Below are 21621 nucleotides of genomic sequence, written 5' to 3'. Positions count from 1 at the left end.
TAAAGTCCCTCTTAATTAAAATCTGGTGGGATCTAATTTCTCTGTACCAAATAAAAGGGAGGGAAAGAATAGACCAGCATAATGCCTATCCAAACACTACCGACAGTAAGAAAAGCATGATAACATCTACCTCATAGAGAATTTTATTCAAAGGCCTAATATCCAGAAATAACTCTGTTTTTCCTCTAATAAGCAAGAGATACAGATTAAACTGAAGGACATTGTAGAGGGAAAGGGCTAGATACTGCCAAAAACTCTAACTGCTAAACGAAGAATCTATACCATATAAACTTCTGACGATTTCTACAGTTTTTTTCCAACTGAATGGGACTGCTTTGTTAGCCATTAAAAACTTAACAGGAATCTCTGTTTTTTTTCATACAGGATTTAAAACAAATGATTAAATATTTCTACATGATGCTATAAAACACCTAAACATTGTTTTTGTCTCCAAACTTAAATACATATACACACACTCAGTATCTTACAGAGGTGTTTCTTCTTATTTTACATAAGACTTATTAGGGATTTATTTATCTTATCACACAATGTAAATACTTTAAAGATGCAAATACCAATAACGGGAAAACAACTTTAAAAAAGTAATAGTTTTAAAAATCGCTATAATAAAAATTGAGGTCGATAAACCAACAGAAATACCAGTTTTGAAAGGGAGAAGAACTACCAAATAGGAAATGCATAGATCACATGCACATTATTTTCATAACTGAAGAAGCTCTGGAAAGAAAACTAAAATGAAAATTATAAGTACAAAGCCAATAAAGACACTTATTCATAAAGTAGTAGAAAATGTTAATGGTATCATCTTTGAAAGTAGAACTTATTTCACTTACTGGGATTCTACTGAAAAATACTTCACTGGACTAAAATATGAGGGTAAAGAAACCTGTGAAGACAGGTATAAGATTGGAAATTGAGGATGAACCAAATAGAGAAAATTAAACAACACCTTATTTGTGGTGGCAGGCATAAACAATTTAGTCAAGAAAAAAATTAGAAGTTAATGCCTTTATTAAATAGGTTCCTAGCAATAATTAAATCCCAAAATTATTCTGGAAGGGGGGATTTTCTTCCACTTCCTTCCCTGTGCTCTGAAACTGCAGATTAGGGATAATGGGCTTGAGGAACTTGAACTCACTGGTCCCCGAACCTCCCCGCAGACACACCTCATACTGGTAGCTCTGGGACAGCGTCCCCGCGCCGCTGACGTCCACCAGGTGGCCCGGAAAGTGGCCCTCAGGCCCCGAGCAGCGACCCGCAGACGCCGCCCGGCTCCGCCTGCACAGCCGCACCGCCACGAACACCAGCACCGAGAACAGGAAGAGCGACGACACGGACGCCAAGGCGACGACCAAGTAGACGGTGAGCGGGTCGGCCCGCGCCTCGGCCGCCGCCACCTCCGGGAGCGGCAGGTAGGGCTGCGAGAAGCCGTCCACCAGCAGCACGTGCAGCGTGACGCTGGCCGAGCGCGGCGGCTCGCCATTGTCCCTGACCAGCACCACCAGCCTGTGCTTGACGGCGTCGCGCTCGCTCAGCAGCCGGGCCGTGCGCACCTCGCCGTTGTGCGCCCACACGCCGAACAGCCCGGGCTCCGTGGCCTTGAGCAGCTGGTACGACAGCCAGGCGTTCTGGCCCGAGTCGCCGTCCACCGCCACCACCTTGGTCACCAGGTAGCCCGCCTCGGCCGCCCTGGGCACCAGCTCGGTGCAGGGCGCAGAGCCGTTCTGCGGCGGGTACAGCACGAAGGGCGCGTTGTCGTTGTCGTCCAGCACCAGCACGCGCACCCGCGCCTGGCTGCTGAGCGCGGGCGAGCCGCGGTCGGCCGCGCGCACGCCGAACTCGAACGCCTGCAGCGCCTCGTAATCCAGGGACCTGAGCGCGAACAGCTGCCCGTTGTCCGCGTTGATGGACACCAGGGAGGCCAGGGGCAGCTGCGGGTCCGCGGGCGGCAGCAGCGAGTAGGTGACCTGGGCGTTGGCGCCCGAGTCCCTGTCCGTGGCGCTCACGCTGCCGATGTGCAGGGCGGGGCTGTTGTTTTCGCGGACGCGCAGGGTGTAGGTGGTTTGGCTGAAGGCGGGGGCGTTGTCGTTGACGTCGGAGACCGTCACGGTTATGTTGTGCTGCGTTTTCAGCCTGGGGGTCCCCAAGTCGGTGACGGTGATGGTGATGTTGTATTGGGCTCTTTCTTCTCTGTCTAGTGCTCTCTTGGTTACCAAGGTGTAAAAGTTCTTGACTGAAGGTTTTAGAAGAAAAGGGAGGTCATCCTGGATGGAGGAAACAGTCTTCCCGTTATCCCCAGAGTCAGGATCTGAAACACTGAAAACAGCAACTACAATCTCAGGTGAGTTCTCCAGGATAGGGCTGGTGAGTGCAGACATGGTCACTTCTGGGGGATTATCATTTACATCCACCACCTGTAGGAGAAGAGTGCATTTTCCTGAAAGGCCTCCCCCATCTGTGGCCTTGATGTCCACCTCATAAGATTGAACTGTTTCAAAATCTACTTGTTTTCTCAGTTCAATTTCTCCTGTTACAGGATTCACCTCCAAAGTTTTGCTAATATCTTCTGAAGGCTGAAAGAGCGTGTAGGCTATTTTTCCATGTACTCCGCTGTCTAAATCTCTGGCAGAGACAGTGACAACCAAGGAGCCTACCTGGCTGTTCTCAGGAATTTGCACCTTGTAGATGGGCTGCTCAAACTCAGGGGCGTTATCGTTGCTGTCCACCACTTCAATGCGCACCTGAGCGGTCCCATACCGAGGTGGAGAGCCGCCATCCAGCGCCGTTAGGGTTAAAACGATTTCAGGCTCCTCCTCCCTGTCCAGCTCTTCTTCCAACACCAGCTCAGGATATATTCTGCCGTCACTGAGTTTGCGGGTTAGAACCCGGAAATGGGAGTTGGGGCTGATTTTATAGTTTTGAACATTGTTGCTTCCTACATCCAAGTCCAGAGCATTACTCAGAGGGAATGCAATTCCTAGAGGACTGTTTTCAGGTATTCTTAGAATCATTTCTCTTTCGGTGAACACGGGAGAATTGTCATTTATGTCTTTCACCCTCAGTTCAGCCTGAAATATCTCTAAAGGCTTTTCCATTAACAGTTGGAAATATAACAAGCAAGGGTCAGCTGGACCACATAGCTCCTCTCGATCTAGTTTCTCGTTTATGAGCAAATCTCCAGTCTGAACCTTGAGCTGCAAATGCTCTTTGTTCCCCTGAAAAATGATCCGAGCCCTGCGGTTGTACATGTCTGTCAATCCCAACCCCAGGTCTTTTCCTAGATTTGCCACAAAGGAGCCTTTCTCCATTTCTTCCACTACTGAATAGGGACCTAACTCGGCACCCACCCCAAACATGCTCAGCAAAACAAAGAAAACTAGGACTTGCCTTTGTCTCAGATAGCACATCCAGCCAATCTCCATTGCTCTTTCATGAAAATTTGGTTTACAGGAGCTTTGTGTATGTCCAGGATCCTGGTAGCCTGGTCCTGCAGTCCAGATATCAAAACTATGCCACTAAATATAGTTTTAAAGAGATTTCAGATTCACGTTTGCTGTGGCCAAGAAAAACGTACTTTAGCTTCCAGGCAATGTGAAATTGTTTGGCTGGATACTGGAGCTGCATAGGCAATTCTGTTTTTCATCATTTAACCTGCAGCGCCACCATGTGTTCTCACTGAGTCTTATATTTTCCACAAAATACTCCTAAATGTACCCAATAAGTTGTGTAAAATGTGTTCTGTAATATAAAACAATGAGCTCTATTTTCATGTGATGTGTGTGTGTTCAGATAGAGCTCTGTGTTGTTGCACAGGAGGAGTACAAAGATCAAACTGTCACTTATGTTACTGTTAAAACCTGTTGAGAGTTAATGATTAAATAAAATAATTAACATTTAAGCTGAAAACAATGTACATTTAGGAGCAAAATGTTTTTGAATTACCATGGGAACAGTTTCACAAGTAGATCATTTTCATGGTACACATTACAGAATTACAAATGAATGGACACTGCAAAATTGCAATTAGTGACAGTTCTAAAGATATTATTTAACCAATGCGTTATTAAATTGCATACTTCCTCTTCTTTACAACACCGAAGACTGAGAGCTGTTTTTGCAATTTTCAAGTTATTGAAAAATTATTTCCCAAATACATAGATCTCAAGATTAGGCCTGCCATGCTTTTGGATTCTTTTAAAATATATATATAACAAGAATAATTTGTTATATTTAAAAAGCTTTAATGACATATAACTCACATACCACACAGATCACTCATTTAAAGTGTACAATTCAGTGAATTATAGTATATTCACAGAGTAGTACATCCATCACCATAGTCAATTTTAGAACATTTTCATCACCCCTCAAAATCCATACCCTTTAGCAACAACCCTAATCCCCTCTCCCTCCCATGCTGAGCCCTAATCAATAACTAATTTACTTTCTATCTCTATAGATTTCCCTATTCTGGACTTTCATATGAATAGGATAATTTAATATGTGGAGTTTTGTGACTGTCTTCTTTCACTGAGCATGTTTTCAAGGTTCAAGTTGTAGCATGTATCAGTACTTCATTCCTTTTCATGGATGAATAATATTCCATTGTATAGATATATATCACATTTTGATTATCCATTCGTCTGTTGATAGACATTTGGTTTGTTTCCACCTTTTCACTATTCAGAGTCCTGCTGCTGCAAACATTCATATACAAGAGTTCATGTGGACATAAACTTTCATTTCTCTGGCAGAATTGCCAGGTCATATGGTAGCTCTATATTTTCCAAGGTGGCTGCACCATTTTACATTCCCACCAGCTTTGTATCAGCATTCCAGTTTTCCCACATCCTTCCAACACTGGTTATCTGACTTTTTGATTCTACCCACTCTAGTGGGTATGAAGTTGTATCACATGATTTTAATTTGCATTTCTCTGATGACTAATGATGTTGGACATCTTTTCATGTGCTTATTGTCCATTTGCATATCTTCCTTAGAAAACCATCTATTCAGATCTTTGTCCATTTTAAACTGGATTATTTATCTTTTCATAATTGAGTTGCAAGCGTTCTTTGTATATCTTAGATACAAGTCCCTTTCAGATTTGTATTTATTTGTTCAGGCTTTCCATTTCTATAATTTGAATTGAATTGCAGTAAGCTTCATATCTTTATCAATTCAGTGTTTTTCTTGGTAATTCTTAGAAGTTTGTTAAATACCTTGTCTGGGATTAAAGCATCTAATCAATGAGGCCTAAATTCCCGTTATAAAGACCTTTATGTGCTTTCCATTGGCTACCAGTGGTATTGCTAGACTGCATGATTTTCTTCCAAGCAGCCAATCTGTGGTAGATAGAATAATGGCTACCCACCCAAAGACATCCTAATTCCCCAAATCTGTAAATATGTATCTTACATGGCAAAAGGTTTATAGATATAATTAAATTGAAGATCTTATGAAGGGAAGATTATCCTGGATTATCTGGGTGGGAAAATTTTTGTTGGGAATGGTCAAAAGGAGATGTGATTATGGAATAATCTGTTTAAGAGATACAATATTTGGTTTTGACAATGGATGAAAGGTGACATGAGTCAAGTAATGTAGGCAGCATCTAGAAGTTGCAAAAGACAAAGAAACAGATTCTCCTCTAGAGCCACCAGAAAGACATGCACTCCTGCCAACACTTTGATTTATCCCAGTGATACCTATACCAGACATGAGACCTAAAAAGCTATAAGGTAATACATTTTTTTTGTTTTAAGCAACTAATAGCAACAATGGAAAAAAATACATTACACAAGTATGGATATTCATGCACCTCACAGCTGAGTCAACAACAATTTATCACTCTACAAGAATAGTTTCCCACAGCAATTGCTGGAAGATGTCTGATTCAGCTCCAGTAAGCCATCCTTTCAGAATAAAGTCATTTATTACTCTCTAAATTTTTTGCAGCATAATTTTTTTGTGGAGTTGCCAAAGATGTGGTTAATTTTAAGAGAACATAGCTGGAGCCTATCAGTTTTGTTCCTACTAAATTTCCAGAATCTCTAAATTATTCAGTGAAAAAAATTCTTCCACATCATTGCCTATACTTCTCTGAAATTAGTTATTTCATTTAAAATTAATGCTAGAATATGAGGGGCACCTGGGTGGCTCAGTTGGTTAAGCATCTGACTTCAGCTCAGGTCATGATCTTGCAATCATGAGTTCAAGACCCCCATCTGGCTCTCTGCTGTCAGCACAGAGCCTGTTTCCGATCCTCTGCCTCCCTCTCTCTCTCTCCCTCTGCCCCTCTCCCATGCTCCTTCTCCCTCTCTCAAAATAAAAAAATAAGCTTTAAAAAATAAAATTAATACTAGAATATCAATTGCTTTCAAATAATAGTGTGCTAAAATAAATACAGTGTATTTAATCTGCATAAGGGACTTAGAAAAAATGTAAATAATAAAGTGAATTTCAACTTTCTAAGGAAAATAAAAATTTTATATTAGGACTGACAGAAAACAGACTGAAGGGCTAAGTACAAGAAACTCAAGAAACATAACCATAAGGTAACTTTATTCCTTATTCAGGGCATTCATTACTGCAATAATGAATGTGATATGTTGAGACGGTACAGGAAAATGATCAGGCTGTATTACTCCCAGTGAAGATTAACTGTGGTGTCTCACCCAGATAGTAGGTCAGTGCTTCTATAAGAACTTTGGATCTACTGGTCCAGAGTAGTATTTTAGTCTATAGTAAAGAAACAAGTACAAACTGTAGACCAAAAGCTACATTTCTACATAAGGTTCAGTTTATGGAATAGATGGATTTCACTTTCCTTAGTTAGGAAGACAATGCTACCAGTTAATGCCTGCCATTATAACACATGGATTAAGAACTGGAGTATTCAGTTAAAACAGACAGATATTCAAATTTCTCCTTTTATTACTTTATAATTGCTAGCAAGTTACTAACCTTTCTAAGCTTCAGTTTTCTCATGTGTAACTTAGAAAGTTAAAGTTCACTTTATTACATACATTTTTTCTAAGTCCCTTATTCAGACCTTAGAATTTGGCAGAGGACTAAAAAGATAATGAATGTAAAGCATTCTAGTCTATTTTTTTTTTCTGTACCCTACTTTGAACTAAATTAGAAATCATGAATAGGAGCTTTAAAAGATCAGTTATATCAAACTATACACTTAAGATCTGTGCATTTTACTGTCTTACATAACATTTTAGTTTTAAAAAATCTTACTGTTAAAGCCTTAGGATTGGATTCCACTGGAGGTAGCACAAAAACTAAAATGATGGTGCTGAAATGAGATAGAAGTTCTTTTCTCTCTCAAGTAAAAAAAGAAATTCAGAAGTAGGCACTCCAGGGGTGATATGATGACTCCATAGTTACCAGGGACCCTCATTTCTTTTAAGTTTATTCTACACTGACTGTCTTTGTACATTATTTCCATCCTTAGTGTTGTTCTATGGTCCAACATGGCTAATTGTGTTTCAGCTATTACTTACACATTCCAAGCCATAAGAAGCAGTTAGAGAAGAACAAAAAGGTACCTCTCCCTTTAAATAGCCTTCTTGGAAACCTCCTACAACATCTGTATATACATTCCATTGGCAATAACCTAGTGAAATGCTCCATTCCAGCTGCCAAGGAGGGAAAAAGTATTTTTTTTTTTTACTAAACTTGCTAATGCTCTACATGTAATTTGTGATGTTACTAAGGAAGAAAAAATAAATGGTTATTTGGTGGCCACTGCATTTACTGTCATCCATGCTCAACGTTTCTCAAATAGAAAAAGTCCATTTCACTACTATGCTATCTTATGTCACTGGATGAACACAATGTAGCTATTTTTCCTCCAGTTAACAGCAATGAAACTTAATAGAAAGCAATTAAAATAATTATATTAAAATTAACACTACTATATGAATGAAAGGAAGCACAGTTAGTATAACATTTAAGAGAAAACAGTATCAGAGTTAAGAGCTATGAGAGCAGCTTCCCTGAATGCGCAGAGTCTGCTTGGGATTCTCTCTTTTCTGCCCTCTCTCTGCCCCTCCTTCGCATGCATGTGTGCACACATCCTCTCTCTAAGTAAATTAAAAAAGAGCTATGAGAGCAGAATAAAGCAAAAGCCAGATTCTCACTGTACCAGTTATTTCCTTCTCCACCAGGCATACTTCACGTGTTAGTGTATTACTGCTTTTATTTATCTAATGATTTAAAACAAGAAAAGGGAATACAATTGACTGTATAAAATTAACTTTCCACTATTTTTTCCTAATCCATTTCTTTTTTCAAGCTCTATTTAAAAAATGTTTATTCCTTTTTGAGGGGGAGGGGGAGAAAGAGAAGGAGACAGAGGATCCGAATGGGGCTCCCACAGCATCCAGCCCTATTCTGGGCTCCAACTCTGGAGCAGTGAGATCATGACTGGAGGGGAAGTTGGGATGCTCACCCGGGCTACCCAGGTGCCCCATCCTAATCCATTCCTAAACTATTCCACAGCAACAATTTGTACAACTAACGACCTCACCAGTGTTTTGAGGGCAAAATTTAAGACCAATCATCTCATAGTGATGAAAAAAACACTATTCTTTATAACAAAGGGGTAATATAAAGTATTTTGCAGGCAAGTTTAGTGTGATTTAAAAAGTCGTAACGGGTTGCCAGGAAAGCTATATCTTGAACTTACCAATTTTAAATATCTGGAATATGAAAAACAATACAATCACTGAATACTAAAACCAAAGTCATTCCTAAAGTTGGCGTTTTCTTCTATTTCTGGCCCAGGGGAGTGGCCCTGGAAATTGGGCACATTTGGCTTGAGGAACTTGAACTCACTGGTCCCCGAACCTCCCCGCAGACACACCTCATACTGGTAGCTCTGGGACAGCGTCCCCGTGCCGCTGACGTCCACCAGGTGGCCCGGAAAGTGGCCCTCGGGCCCCGAGCAGCGACCCGCAGACGCCGCCCGGCTCCGCCTGCACAGCCGCACCGTCACGAACACCAGCACCGAGAACAGGAAGAGCGACGACACGGACGCCAAGGCGACGACCAAGTAGACGATGAGCGGGTCGGCCCGCGCCTCGGCCGCCGCCACCTCCGGGAGCGGCAGGTAGGGCTGCGAGAAGCCGTCCACCAGCAGCACGTGCAGCGTGACGCTGGCCGAGCGCGGCGGCTCGCCATTGTCCCTGACCAGCACCACCAGCCTGTGCTTGACGGCGTCGCGCTCGCTCAGCAGCCGGGCCGTGCGCACCTCGCCGTTGTGCGCCCACACGCCGAACAGCCCGGGCTCCGTGGCCTTGAGCAGCTGGTACGACAGCCAGGCGTTCTGGCCCGAGTCGCCGTCCACCGCCACCACCTTGGTCACCAGGTAGCCCGCCTCGGCCGCCCTGGGCACCAGCTCGGTGCAGGGCGCAGAGCCGTTCTGCGGCGGGTACAGCACGAAGGGCGCGTTGTCGTTGTCGTCCAGCACCAGCACGCGCACCCGCGCCTGGCTGCTGAGCGCGGGCGAGCCGCGGTCGGCCGCGCGCACGCCGAACTCGAACGCCTGCAGCGCCTCGTAATCCAGGGACCTGAGCGCGAACAGCTGCCCGTTGTCCGCGTTGATGGACACCAGGGAGGCCAGGGGCAGCTGCGGGTCCGCGGGCGGCAGCAGCGAGTAGGTGACCTGGGCGTTGGCGCCCGAGTCCCTGTCCGTGGCGCTCACGCTGCCGATGTGCAGGGCGGGGCTGTTGTTTTCGCGGACGCGCAGGGTGTAGGTGGTTTGGCTGAAGGCGGGGGCGTTGTCGTTGACGTCGGAGACCGTCACGGTTATGCTGTGCTGCGTTTTCAGCCTGGGGGTCCCCAAGTCGGTGACGGTGATGGTGATGTTGTACTCGGCCTGGCTCTCTCTGTCCAGGGGTCTCTCTGTTACCAGGGTGTAAAAATTTTCTAAGGAAGATTTCAGGAGAAAGGGTAGATCGTCCTGAATTGTGCAATTTATTTTCCCATTTTCTTCCGAATCAAGATCTGAAACACTGAGAACTGCAACCATAGCCTCAGGCGAGTTCTCAGGTATGTGTCTAGTAAATGCAGACATGGTGATTTCTGGGGCATTGTCGTTCACATCCAAGACTTGAGTCAGGACGGTGCATTTTCCAGAAAAGCTGCCAGAATCTCTGGCCTCAATATTGACTTCATAGAACTGTATTCTTTCAAAATCAAGTTGGTTTTTAAGTCGAATTTCTCCCGTCATGGAATTGATTTCAAAGGTTTTGCAAATCTCTTCAGAAGCCTGGAAAAGTGAATAGGAAATCTCTCCGTTGACTCCTATGTCTGCATCCGTAGCAGAGACTGTGACAATCAGGAAGCCTATCGGACTGTCCTCAGGAATTTTCACCCTATAGAGAGACTGCTCAAATTCAGGGGCGTTATCATTGATGTCCACGACTTCAATGTTGATCTGAGCGATGCCAGACCTGGGTGGAGAGCCGCCATCCTGAGCTGTAAGGGTTAACCTGAGCTCAGGTTCCTGCTCTCGATCTAGCGCTTTATCCAGCACCAACTCAGGATATCTGCTGCCATCACTGCTCTTGCGGGTGAGGACGCGAAAATAAGAGTTGGGACTGATTATATAGGTCTCAATATTATTTCGGCCTACGTCCACATCCTGAGCGTTCTTCAGTGGAAATGTAGTTCCAGGTGGACTGCTCTCTGATATTTTTAGCAACATATCTCTGTCTACGAATACTGGGGAATGGTCATTTATGTCTATTACTTGTAGCTCAGCTTGAAAAAACTGTAAGGGATTTTCTAGCAACACCTGGAAACGCAGCACACAGGGGTCTGTGTGACCGCACAATTCCTCCCGGTCCAGTTTCTCATTTAGCAACAAATCTCCAGTCTCCTGATCCAGCTTCAAATGTAGTTTGTTCCCTTTGGAAATAACCCTTGCCCCACGCTTGGAGAGTTCCCTCTGACCGAGACCTAGATCCTTTGCTAAATTGGTTACAAAGGAGCTACCCTCGGTTTCCTCCACCACAGAATAGCGCCTAGGTTCCATACCCGCCTGAGATAAGCCCAAGAGGACAAAGAATAAAACGACTTGCCTTTGTCTGCAAATGAACTTCCCACTGGCCTCCATTGTTCTTGTCTGGTAAAGCCTCCCTCCAGGGTGGTTCTGCTGAACTGTAACGACTTCAGTATCCGAGACTGTGGCTCTGTCACAGGATACCTCAGAAATATTCCAGTGAGTGGTCCTTATCAAAGAACCCAGTCCTCCTCCAGTGGCATCCAAGCTTCCCGTGGCCTTCCAGGTTCTGTTGCTTAGTTTTGCCTGTTAATGGTGCTGCAGCTGCGGTGCTGGTCTGTACCGTCTTATCCTGCAGCGCCACCAGGCGTCCTCATAGGATCTTACATTTTCTGGGATGAAAAATGATGCAGTATTCCCAACTCTTGCCTGTATGTACTATACTGTCTTACCTTTACTATCCTTGGACTTTACGGTGCAGACAACTGTCTGAGAGCCAAAAAAGAGAAATAACTCTAGTAAGGACTTTCTACTTTCAATAACGCTAAGTGAATTTGGAGCAAAAAGAAAATATTTATGTAACAGCCTGGCTAAGAAGAAAACATATACAATTAAAATATACAACTGGAGGGGTGCCTGAGTGGCTCATTGGTTGAGCGTCTGACTTCAAGTCATGATCTTGTGGTTTGTGAGTTAGAGCCCCACTTTCAGCTTACTGCTGTCAGCACAGAGCCTGCTTCAGATGCTCTGCCCCCGCCTCTCTCTGCCCCTATCCTGCTTGTGCTCTCTCTCAAAATTAAACTCATATATATATAGTATATAGTATATGTATTATGTATATATATATACACACACATACATATACATACACACACACAATTGGAGTCATATAGAAAACTTTCAGAGTTACATATTTTTATTGCCAAGAACTATGGAAACTGCTAGCTATGAAACTTGGACAAATTATTTAACCTCTCCCAGTTTTCTCACTTGTAGGGTGGAGATACTAATAGTGTATACCTCATAGGGCCGCCTTGAGTTTCCTCACTTTACAGATGAAGATACTGAGACACAGAGAGATTAACTTTACACACACACACACACACACACACACACACACACACACACACACTAAGCATGTAATTTGATGCCATCAGGTAGCAGAGTTTACATGAGTCCATTGCCATGACTTGAAAACACCCAAGATTCATGTGGTAGAAGAATGTATGAGCAGGATTACTCAGAAATTATCATATCAAATGATGAAACAAGGAAAGGCTGGAGAGTTTATCTAAGAGAGATATAATCTGTAACTGCAGTGGTGATTCCACATCTCAGATGGATGTCCTAATTTCATTAACTTCCCTTCTTACAGTGTCAATTGTAAAAACTTTTTATTATGAAAAATTTCAAACCCCATAAGGAAGAACTGTATGATGAATCTCCAGGTACTCATCACTAGCTTCAACAGTTCTCAATATTTTGCCATTATTGCTCACTCTATCTGCCCATCATTTTCCGATCCCAAACTAAGTTTTCACCCATAAATACTTCATTATAGATCTCCAACTTTTAATACTTAAAAAAATAAAACAACTATAATGCCATCCCCACACCTAAGAAGTTAGGTTAGCATTATTTAATATCCACTTAGATTCAAATTTCTCTAATTCTTTCAGTTGTTATGGTTGTTTGAATCAAGACCCACCAAGCATTATATTTGCTTGGTATGTGTCTTAATTTCTTTCATTGTGTAGAATTCCCTCCTCCCTTTTTCCATTTCATTGATTTGTTGGAAAAAGGATAATTTTACCCTGACACCATGAAAACAATTTAGGATTTTACTGCCATTGAGGGGTTTTTCTTTTGCCCTTAGACTATATCCCATTAGTAATTCAGAGTAGCAGTACTATTTTAAGAGTTACCAGCACTTAGCATATAATACATTCAGAATACAGCTATGTAGAAATTATCTGAATAGTTGTTAAAGAAAAAGAAGTGGCACATTATTATAGCAAGCAAAACTTCTCATTAACTTTCCAGAATCTCTAAGCAATTTAATGACAATTTGTTTCTTTAATATGACATATTTAAAACTATTCTTTTTCTTATATTTCCCTGATTCATCACTGCAGTATATTGAATAGGAAGTTTTAAAAATTAACTTTAAAATTAAGGAAGGAAAATGTGTTTTAAAAGTAGGTAGGGACCACTGTAGAAAAGTTATTGCAATGTGAGGAAAAATAAACTAATGAAGCAATCAAACTGATGTATTATTTCTATTCAGGGTCATTAAGTTTTCTGTGATATGAAGGTCATATGTTCAGATAACAAGGAGAAAGCACAAATGGATCCTTCAATATTTTTTAACTTAAGCTTTGGTCAGATCACAGCTCTAATAATAATAGTTGAATAATTGATCCAGAAAAGCTGGCTTATTGGTATGTGAGAACATATAACCACAGACCACTACACACATTATCTCCAAACGTAGAAAACACTCAACAGGAATACTAACCTGAGAAGATTCTTCTCCTTAATTAGGAGAAACTTGCCAGGTGATATCTAATGACAGAAAGCAGTATAGCATCATAGCAAGATCCCAGAGTCAGACACATCTAGGAGAGATGCTCAGCTCTACCGTTTATTAGTTGCTGACCCTAGTGAACTCGCTGGGCCTCTATGAATATCTATTTGCTCATTTCTAAAACACCTTACAGATTTACTTCTAATATTAAAAGTGTTAAAATTGTGTATGATGCATAGTAAGCGTTTTTTAAAAAGCTTTAAAAGATACTATCTATACTTCTAAAACTAAGAGTAGGTATACTACAACACTCCAACTCAGAAAATAAGAGTAGCAAAATTGTAAAGACAAAATCAACTTAAAACATCATAAACAAGATTAATCACGTAATAGGCTGCAAAAAATGCACAATTGTTTGAGATAAAATATAACACATATACATTACATGCTTTGTGGAAGTTTCCTAGGGCTAAAGCTGGATCCGTTTCTCTGTAAAGAAATTTACCCTGACTTTAAATAATATTAAAGCACTCCTCTACAGGTAACTCAGGACGAATTTCATAATAGAAAAATATTTACAGACACAATATGGACATTTATGTTCCATCCCTTATCAGAAACCCAAATCATTCTGAAATGAGGGATATCCTTCCACTTCCTTTCTTGTACTTTGAAACTGCAGATTAGGGATAATGGGCTTGAGGAACTTGAACTCGCTGGTCCCCGAACCTCCCCGCAGACACACCTCATACTGGTAGCTCTGGGACAGCGTCCCCGCGCCGCTGACGTCCACCAGGTGGCCCGGAAAGTGGCCCTCAGGCCCCGAGCAGCGACCCGCAGACGCCGCCCGGCTCCGCCTGCACAGCCGCACCGCCACGAACACCAGCACCGAGAACAGGAAGAGCGACGACACGGACGCCAAGGCGACGACCAAGTAGACGGTGAGCGGGTCGGCCCGCGCCTCGGCCGCCGCCACCTCCGGGAGCGGCAGGTAGGGCTGCGAGAAGCCGTCCACCAGCAGCACGTGCAGCGTGACGCTGGCCGAGCGCGGCGGCTCGCCATTGTCCCTGACCAGCACCACCAGCCTGTGCTTGACGGCGTCGCGCTCGCTCAGCAGCCGGGCCGTGCGCACCTCGCCGTTGTGCGCCCACACGCCGAACAGCCCGGGCTCCGTGGCCTTGAGCAGCTGGTACGACAGCCAGGCGTTCTGGCCCGAGTCGCCGTCCACCGCCACCACCTTGGTCACCAGGTAGCCCGCCTCGGCCGCCCTGGGCACCAGCTCGGTGCAGGGCGCAGAGCCGTTCTGCGGCGGGTACAGCACGAAGGGCGCGTTGTCGTTGTCGTCCAGCACCAGCACGCGCACCCGCGCCTGGCTGCTGAGCGCGGGCGAGCCGCGGTCGGCCGCGCGCACGCCGAACTCGAACGCCTGCAGCGCCTCGTAATCCAGGGACCTGAGCGCGAACAGCTGCCCGTTGTCCGCGTTGATGGACACCAGGGAGGCCAGGGGCAGCTGCGGGTCCGCGGGCGGCAGCAGCGAGTAGGTGACCTGGGCGTTGGCGCCCGAGTCCCTGTCCGTGGCGCTCACGCTGCCGATGTGCAGGGCGGGGCTGTTGTTTTCGCGGACGCGCAGGGTGTAGGTGGTTTGGCTGAAGGCGGGGGCGTTGTCGTTGACGTCGGAGACCGTCACGGTTATGTTGTGCTGCGTTTTCAGCCTGGGGGTCCCCAAGTCGGTGACGGTGATGGTGATGTTGTACTCGGCCTGGCTCTCTCTGTCCAGGGGTCTCTCTGTTACCAGGGTGTAGAAATTCTGTACTGAAGGCTTCAGGACGAAGGGGAGATGGTCTTGGATGGAGCACACCATCTTTGCATTGTTCCCTGAATCTCTGTCTCTAATCCTAAAAACAGCTACTACTGTCTCAGGTGAGTTTTCTGCAATTGGGCTAGTAAGTGATGACATAAGCAGTTCCGGTGGATTATCATTTATATCTGTTACATGGACCACCACTGTACATTTTCCAGAAAGCCCTCCGCCATCTTTGGCCTGAATAGTTAATGTATAAGTTTGTATTGCTTCGTAGTTCAATTCGGCTTTAAGATAAAGCTTGCCAGATGTTGAATTGATTCGAAATGTTTTGAGAATTACTTCAGTGGCATAAAAAAATGCATAGACTATTTCTCCATTAGTTCCGGTATCTAAATCTCTAGCTGACACAGCGACAACCAGGGAGCCAACAGGGCTGTCTTCAGGCACCTGCACCTTGTAGAGGGACTGTACAAATTCAGGGATGTTATCATTTATGTCCAAAACCAGGATGCGTATGAGGGCAGTCCCGGATCTGGGCGGAGACCCGCCATCCAAGGCTGTGAGGGTTAAATTGAGCTCAGAAACCTTTTCACGATCCAGCACTGCATCCAGGACCAATTCAGGATAAACATTCCCCTCCCCACTATCACGGACATTAATATGGAAATAGGCATTGGAGCTGATGGTGTAGTTTCTCAGGTTGTTGATTCCAACATCTGAATCCTGTGCACTTTCTAGGAGAAATGTTGCCCCTGGAGTGGTACTTTCTAATATTTTCAAGGTAGTCTCTCTATCTAGAAATACTGGAGAATGATCGTTGATGTCTCTGACCCATAGTTCAGCATGGAAAATCTGAAAAGGCTTTTCAAGTAACAACTGGAAAGGTAGCACACACGGCTCTCTGGGCCCACACAGTTCCTCTCGGTCTAATTTCTCATTTAGAAGTAAATCACCAGTAAGCGGCTTGAATAGTAAAAATCGTATGTTCTCATCTGAAATGACTCTAGATCCCCGAGCTGACAGTTCCCCCACCCCCAACCCCAGATCATTTGCTAGGTTGGCCAGAAAGGTCTCTCTCTCCGTTTCCTCCGCCACAAAATACCGAAGCGGTTCTGTGCCAGCCCAAGACATTCCCAGAAATACACAAAGAAAAAACACTTGCCTTTTCTGCACTTCAGGCATCACTCTGGCCTCCATTCTTCGTTTAAACAATCTTTCAAAACCACGTTCACTCGGCCTCAAGCAGTTCTCAGAAATGGCAGAAACCGAATCCTTAGAAATGAGTTGGTATGTTTGTGGGGAGGGGTCCTACTTTTCCCCAACTCCAACACCACGGTTTCCTTTCTTCTACTTTTCTTGTCTGGCCAGCTTTCCTCTGAAAACTGGAGTCTAACATCCTTTGTGCGAATATTTCCCCCTCTTTTTAAGCCTGCAGCGCCACCTTGCGTTTTGTGGATGTTATTCCCACTTTCAAGAATAGAACAAAAAGATGGCGGATTAAAGGAACTGCAACAGGAGTAGCTTCCCCCCTGCCAAGTGTCTTTGCGGTTTTATTACCATTTACCTTAAATGGTCACAGTAATGTTAGTAAGGGCCTACATTGTTTACCCCTCTGATAGTCTGAATTAGTAGAAAAGTAAATGTGTTGTTTTCCTTAATCTGGGAACAGGAAATTCAACTCTGGCTTCCCACCAGAAGTAAATCTTAAACCTTTCTCCAATTTTTTAATGGATTGGGGGTTTGGTGGCTTTGCTGGTGGTAAATCAATGACTATCTTTTCCATTTCACTTTTGGTTATCTGTCCAGGTTTTGTTTAGTTTTAAAGTAATTTGTATTTAATTTTAAAAACTAGTCATTTTATCTGGATTTGCAAAATTCATTGTATTTTTTATCTTTGGTTATAGCCTTGTTCTTATTAGTAATGTTTAATTTTTTATCTCCTTTTTATTCTTGGGGAGACTTGTAAGGTCTCTATTTTGCTGATCTTTTAAAATGCGGTTCTTTTTTCAAAATATGTGACCCTTGGTTCAAAATCAAATAGTACTAAGTGGTTTAGAATAAAATCTTTGTCCGCCTTTGTTTCCTTACTTTCCTAGATCCCTTCCCAATAGGCAGTCATTTTAAACTCCTTTAGTTTTCTCTTCTGCCTTATTCTGTATTCTGTATTTTTATTAATTTTAGGCATTATCAATTGACTCATTATATTGGATTAGGTTTAGCTCTTGTACACTCAAGGCCCTTTCATGCCTTCCTTTAGTTGTAGTATATTTCAAACATGGTTGTGTACTAATTATATTTTCTTTTTCACTGTTTTCTTGAAGTTAATAATTGCCTTGCTTTTTCATTTACTTGATTTTCTTTATTATTTATCACGTGTTCTTCCCATACTTCCAATTGCCTCTCAGTAGAATTTTCCACATGGTCATTCCCATATCTCCCGAGATACCAATTTTCTTTAAATTGAGTGTTTGTTTTCTACATCTGCTGCATTGCTATCATCCTCGAACTTTCCTTTGCTGTCATTCTTGGAGTTCTCTTTGTCTTTTATTCTCATTGGATTTCCTATTTTAGGATTTTATTTCTTCCTCTTTTTTTGGTTTACTCCATGGCTTTAATAGATTCATCCTATAATAGTTTCATCTGAAAAGATGTCAGGGGACTTGATGATGATATCCTCCAAAATGCCTGTCTCTTGAGTTACACAGCTCCACATTGGACTAGTTTGCACTTGAGACACAGTTGTCATCCTGGGATTATCCTTGGACATCATTTGAAGATTCATTTCATTTCTTTTTTTCAATATTCTCTTCTCTTTTTATTCTGACTTCCTCTCTTGGATTACTCTATCATTTTAATAGATATATTCCAGTAGTCTCCAGAGAAGAATGTATAAGAGTTACATTTTGTTGTGACCTTGAGGATATTAAAATATCTTTAGTCTGCCCTCAAACTTGATTGGAAATTTGATGATAGAGTTTGAGGTTGGAAATATTTTTCTTCAGAATTTTAAAATATTTTGTCAGTGAGCTCCCTGAAATCAATGTGCTGCTTGCTAAGAAGTCTAAAGGAAACCTTATTTTATAGTTTCTATATAACCTGTATTTTTACTTCTTGGAGTATTTCATCATTGTGCTATTTTCATTTTTTTTAAAATTTTTTTTTCAACATTTATTTTTGGGACAGAGAGAGACAGAGCATGAACGGGGGAGGGGCAGAGAGAGATGGAGACACAGAATCAGAAACAGGCTCCAGGCTCTGAGCCATCAGCCCAGAGCCCGAGGCGGGGCTCGAACTCACGGACCGCGAGATCGTGACCTGAGCTTAAGTCGGAGGCTTAACCGACTGAGCCACCCAGGCGCCCCTTAAGGAATTTTTCAAGAGAGTCCTCTTTTTGTGCTTATTTCATAGATGTAACAACTTATCTGATGATATTAATTTTAGGGTTTTTTTTCAAGTTTTCATCTCTGAAAACTTTATTTTGTCCAATTTACCTTTTTTCCCTCTTTGCCTGGTTTTTGTTTCAGTTTTTCTTTTTAGAAGCTTTCTTCAGGGGTATCATTCAGGTGTCTGTTCTTAACTTAGTTTGGTAGCCTAAGGAGTTCAGTGCTAGCTCTAAGCATGTTGGCAGGGCTTGTCCATTTTGATGTGTGCTCTAAGGTGAACTGGAAGCACTTGTGGTTGGGGAAACCCTAGTGTCAGTCGGAATAGGTCTTTGCCACTTGGACTGGTTAGATTCTTCAACTCTATAAAATCTCCTACTCAAAAGGAAAAGGTATAAGTTGAAAAGGTAAAGGACTGATGGAGGAAGACGAGTGGATATCTGCATCACTCAGGATATGATAGGTAATGCTTCAATATCAAACAACCCCTCCAAATCTCAGAGGCTTAACACAATGAAGGTTGATTCATTTCTCACACTATATATCCTATACAGTTCAGCATGGAGTCCTCATGGTGCTCAGCCAGGGATCCAGGCTTCTGGAGACTCCATCTCTAACTATGCTTTGAGGATCACTGTATTGGAGAAAGTAAATGTGTTAAACCATGTGCAGTCTCTGAAAGCCTTAGCCCAGAAGTAACATATATCATTTATTCTCACATTTTATTGGCCACATGTAATTTAAAGAAGAAATACAATTAAAATTCTGCCATGTGTCTGAGAACGGAAACATCTGTAATTGGTCCCAATGACTCTCATTGCATTTTAACAATCCGTCAGCATACAATGTTTAGATGGTCATTTATTTCTACTACCCATATGACCCCTGCTCTCAACTTTGCCAGTGGAACCTCTAATATAATGACTCTCCTTTTTTGTGGTGATGAGAAATCAAAACTCTAGAATTAATGCTAGGATCAGAGAAAGAGGTTGCTCATTGACTACATTGGGGAAAAGTTATCTGCTGTAGATTTAACCACTTTTCAGGCAATTTTAATGTGACCCTCCATATTTGGCATGCTATCATCATTTCCATAGTATCTAGGGCTGATGGCTCTGATGCTTCTGAAAATCCTGCAGCCTCAACAGGATTGGTTCTCAGCTTTTCACACTTCAGGATTTGGTAGTTGGTTTGTCATTCCACTAAATCATTCATTTACTTTCCAACTACTAAGATTTTTCCCTGTTGTCCTCTACCTTCTTCTTTCCATTATTATAAGTTTATATTTTTGAAAATATCTCTTTACTTTCATGTTAGTGCATATTTAGAGGAAGCCAAATTAAAGGTATATGTCCAACCCACCAATTTAACTCAAAATACCCTTGAATTTTTCAAAGAAATAGACTTATGTTTTATTGGTGAAATCTTCTGTGGTTATTATTCTACTTAATTAATTTACTTTTATTCCTATAATCAATTCATTTTTAAAAATTATTTTTCTTAAATCTTGAGCTGTTTTCTTTGTAAGACATGCATGTAAACTTCATAACTTTCTCTGTTCCTTCTTTGATTATCTTAAATATCATTTTGTTAAAGAAGCTTACTATAACAGCAAGAATTATGTTCTAGGTAATTTCTATATATAAATATGTTCTCTATAATTTCAACCTGATATTATAGAAGAAACCATAACAACAATGGCTTCTCCAAAATACAATTTTATTTTCTCTTATAAAAGCATAGTGGCTTGAAATGCATTCAGTGCTATCTGGGATAGTCACTTTCCATCTTGTTGTTTTATCACCTTCAAATCATGGCCTTCACTTTACAGTTCAAGACCGCTGTCTAATATCCACCCTTTATAGCTCCATTAAGACCAATAAGTAGGAGAAAGGGAAGGCTTTGTCTTCATTTTTAAAGACTACTTCCATGAAATATTCCATGGCACTTGTAGTCATGTCTCAGTGGCCATAACTTTGGTACAAGACCACTTCCAATCACAGCAGAAGTTGGGAAATATAATTTATAGCCCACATATCCACATGAGCAACTAAAAAAATGTTTGGGTTGGTTATTAGAGGAGCATATGATTGCATTTCTACATATTGGTGGTGTGATTTGTAGCCAAAAGAATTTTTGTTCCACTGAAAACTTAGCCCCAAAGCAATAAATGAATTCATTTGCTGAGACAAGATTCTCTTTGAACTAATGATGCTTCCTCAGTGGGCTCTTGGCAACTGTCATCCATTCCTACTTCTTTTTATGATTTTTTAAAAATTCTGGGTCCAGATATCTTAAAATTTAATTTTAAGGACTCTGAATTATTATTCTGGATGAAAATTAGGTTTTACCAATGAGATGGCTTCAGATGATGAGCCTGAGAAGACAGGCAAAGGTCATCTACCCACTGTCATTGCTATTAATCAGCAAGGTCAGAGAGATGTGAGTGCTTGCAGCCAAGTCACCATTTCTGTGTCGAGCCATCAGTTTCAGAAGTAATTGGAGGCCATTGTGGCAGCTAGACACTAGGTTCCCCTGAATTTTCACCAGTTTTAGAGGTGATGATGGGAGAGGACATTGTAGGAGCAACAGTTTTGATAGTAGCAGTAGCAGTGGCTTCCTGATTTCTATACTACAAAAATGGTAGTATGGCTTCAAAACCAGGAGTTAATTGCAGGCTCTCTCACTTCTGCTTGTCCAGTTCTTCTGATTCTGTAAGCATCTAATACCTTCTAGCAAATATCTGTTATTGGTTAGATATACATAGTGGTTTCTGTTTTTTTATTGTGCTGAATTCTGAATAATTCACCCAAAGTCACCCAAGGTCAAAGTCAAAATTGCATACCTTCACTCAAATTATAAGGAATAG

General features: G+C 42.3%; 3 protein-coding genes and 1 long non-coding RNA gene across 4 annotated transcripts; all 4 read right to left on the bottom strand.

The window, feature by feature from the left end:
* Positions 1 to 127: 127 nt before the first annotated feature.
* On the bottom strand, positions 128 to 5785 carry PCDHB16 (protocadherin beta 16). Its single transcript, XM_053222181.1, has one exon. It carries the CDS (start codon positions 3441 to 3443, stop codon positions 1056 to 1058), a length of 2388 nt encoding a protein of 795 aa, XP_053078156.1. The 5' UTR covers positions 3444 to 5785; the 3' UTR covers positions 128 to 1055.
* A 227-nt stretch (positions 5786 to 6012) lies between these two features.
* On the bottom strand, positions 6013 to 11778 carry PCDHB8 (protocadherin beta 8). Its single transcript, XM_053222164.1, has one exon. It carries the CDS (start codon positions 11153 to 11155, stop codon positions 8759 to 8761), a length of 2397 nt encoding a protein of 798 aa, XP_053078139.1. The 5' UTR covers positions 11156 to 11778; the 3' UTR covers positions 6013 to 8758.
* A 1484-nt stretch (positions 11779 to 13262) lies between these two features.
* On the bottom strand, positions 13263 to 16869 carry LOC128315503 (protocadherin beta-7-like). The gene has a single exon (XM_053222186.1). It carries the CDS (start codon positions 16567 to 16569, stop codon positions 14182 to 14184), a length of 2388 nt encoding a protein of 795 aa, XP_053078161.1. The 5' UTR covers positions 16570 to 16869; the 3' UTR covers positions 13263 to 14181.
* A 1938-nt stretch (positions 16870 to 18807) lies between these two features.
* LOC128315510 (uncharacterized) lies at positions 18808 to 20804 on the bottom strand. The gene is made up of 2 exons (XR_008298320.1): positions 20295 to 20804; positions 18808 to 20251 (listed from the first exon to the last, which is right to left on the bottom strand). It is a non-coding gene; the product is annotated as an uncharacterized LOC128315510 (long non-coding RNA).
* Between the last annotated feature and the right edge of the window lie 817 nt (positions 20805 to 21621).

The sequence above is a fragment of the Acinonyx jubatus genome, chromosome A1 (assembly GCF_027475565.1).
Source record: "Acinonyx jubatus isolate Ajub_Pintada_27869175 chromosome A1, VMU_Ajub_asm_v1.0, whole genome shotgun sequence".
NCBI classification, from domain to species: Eukaryota; Metazoa; Chordata; class Mammalia; order Carnivora; family Felidae; genus Acinonyx; species Acinonyx jubatus.
This window is presented reverse-complemented; position numbering and strand designations above follow the sequence as displayed.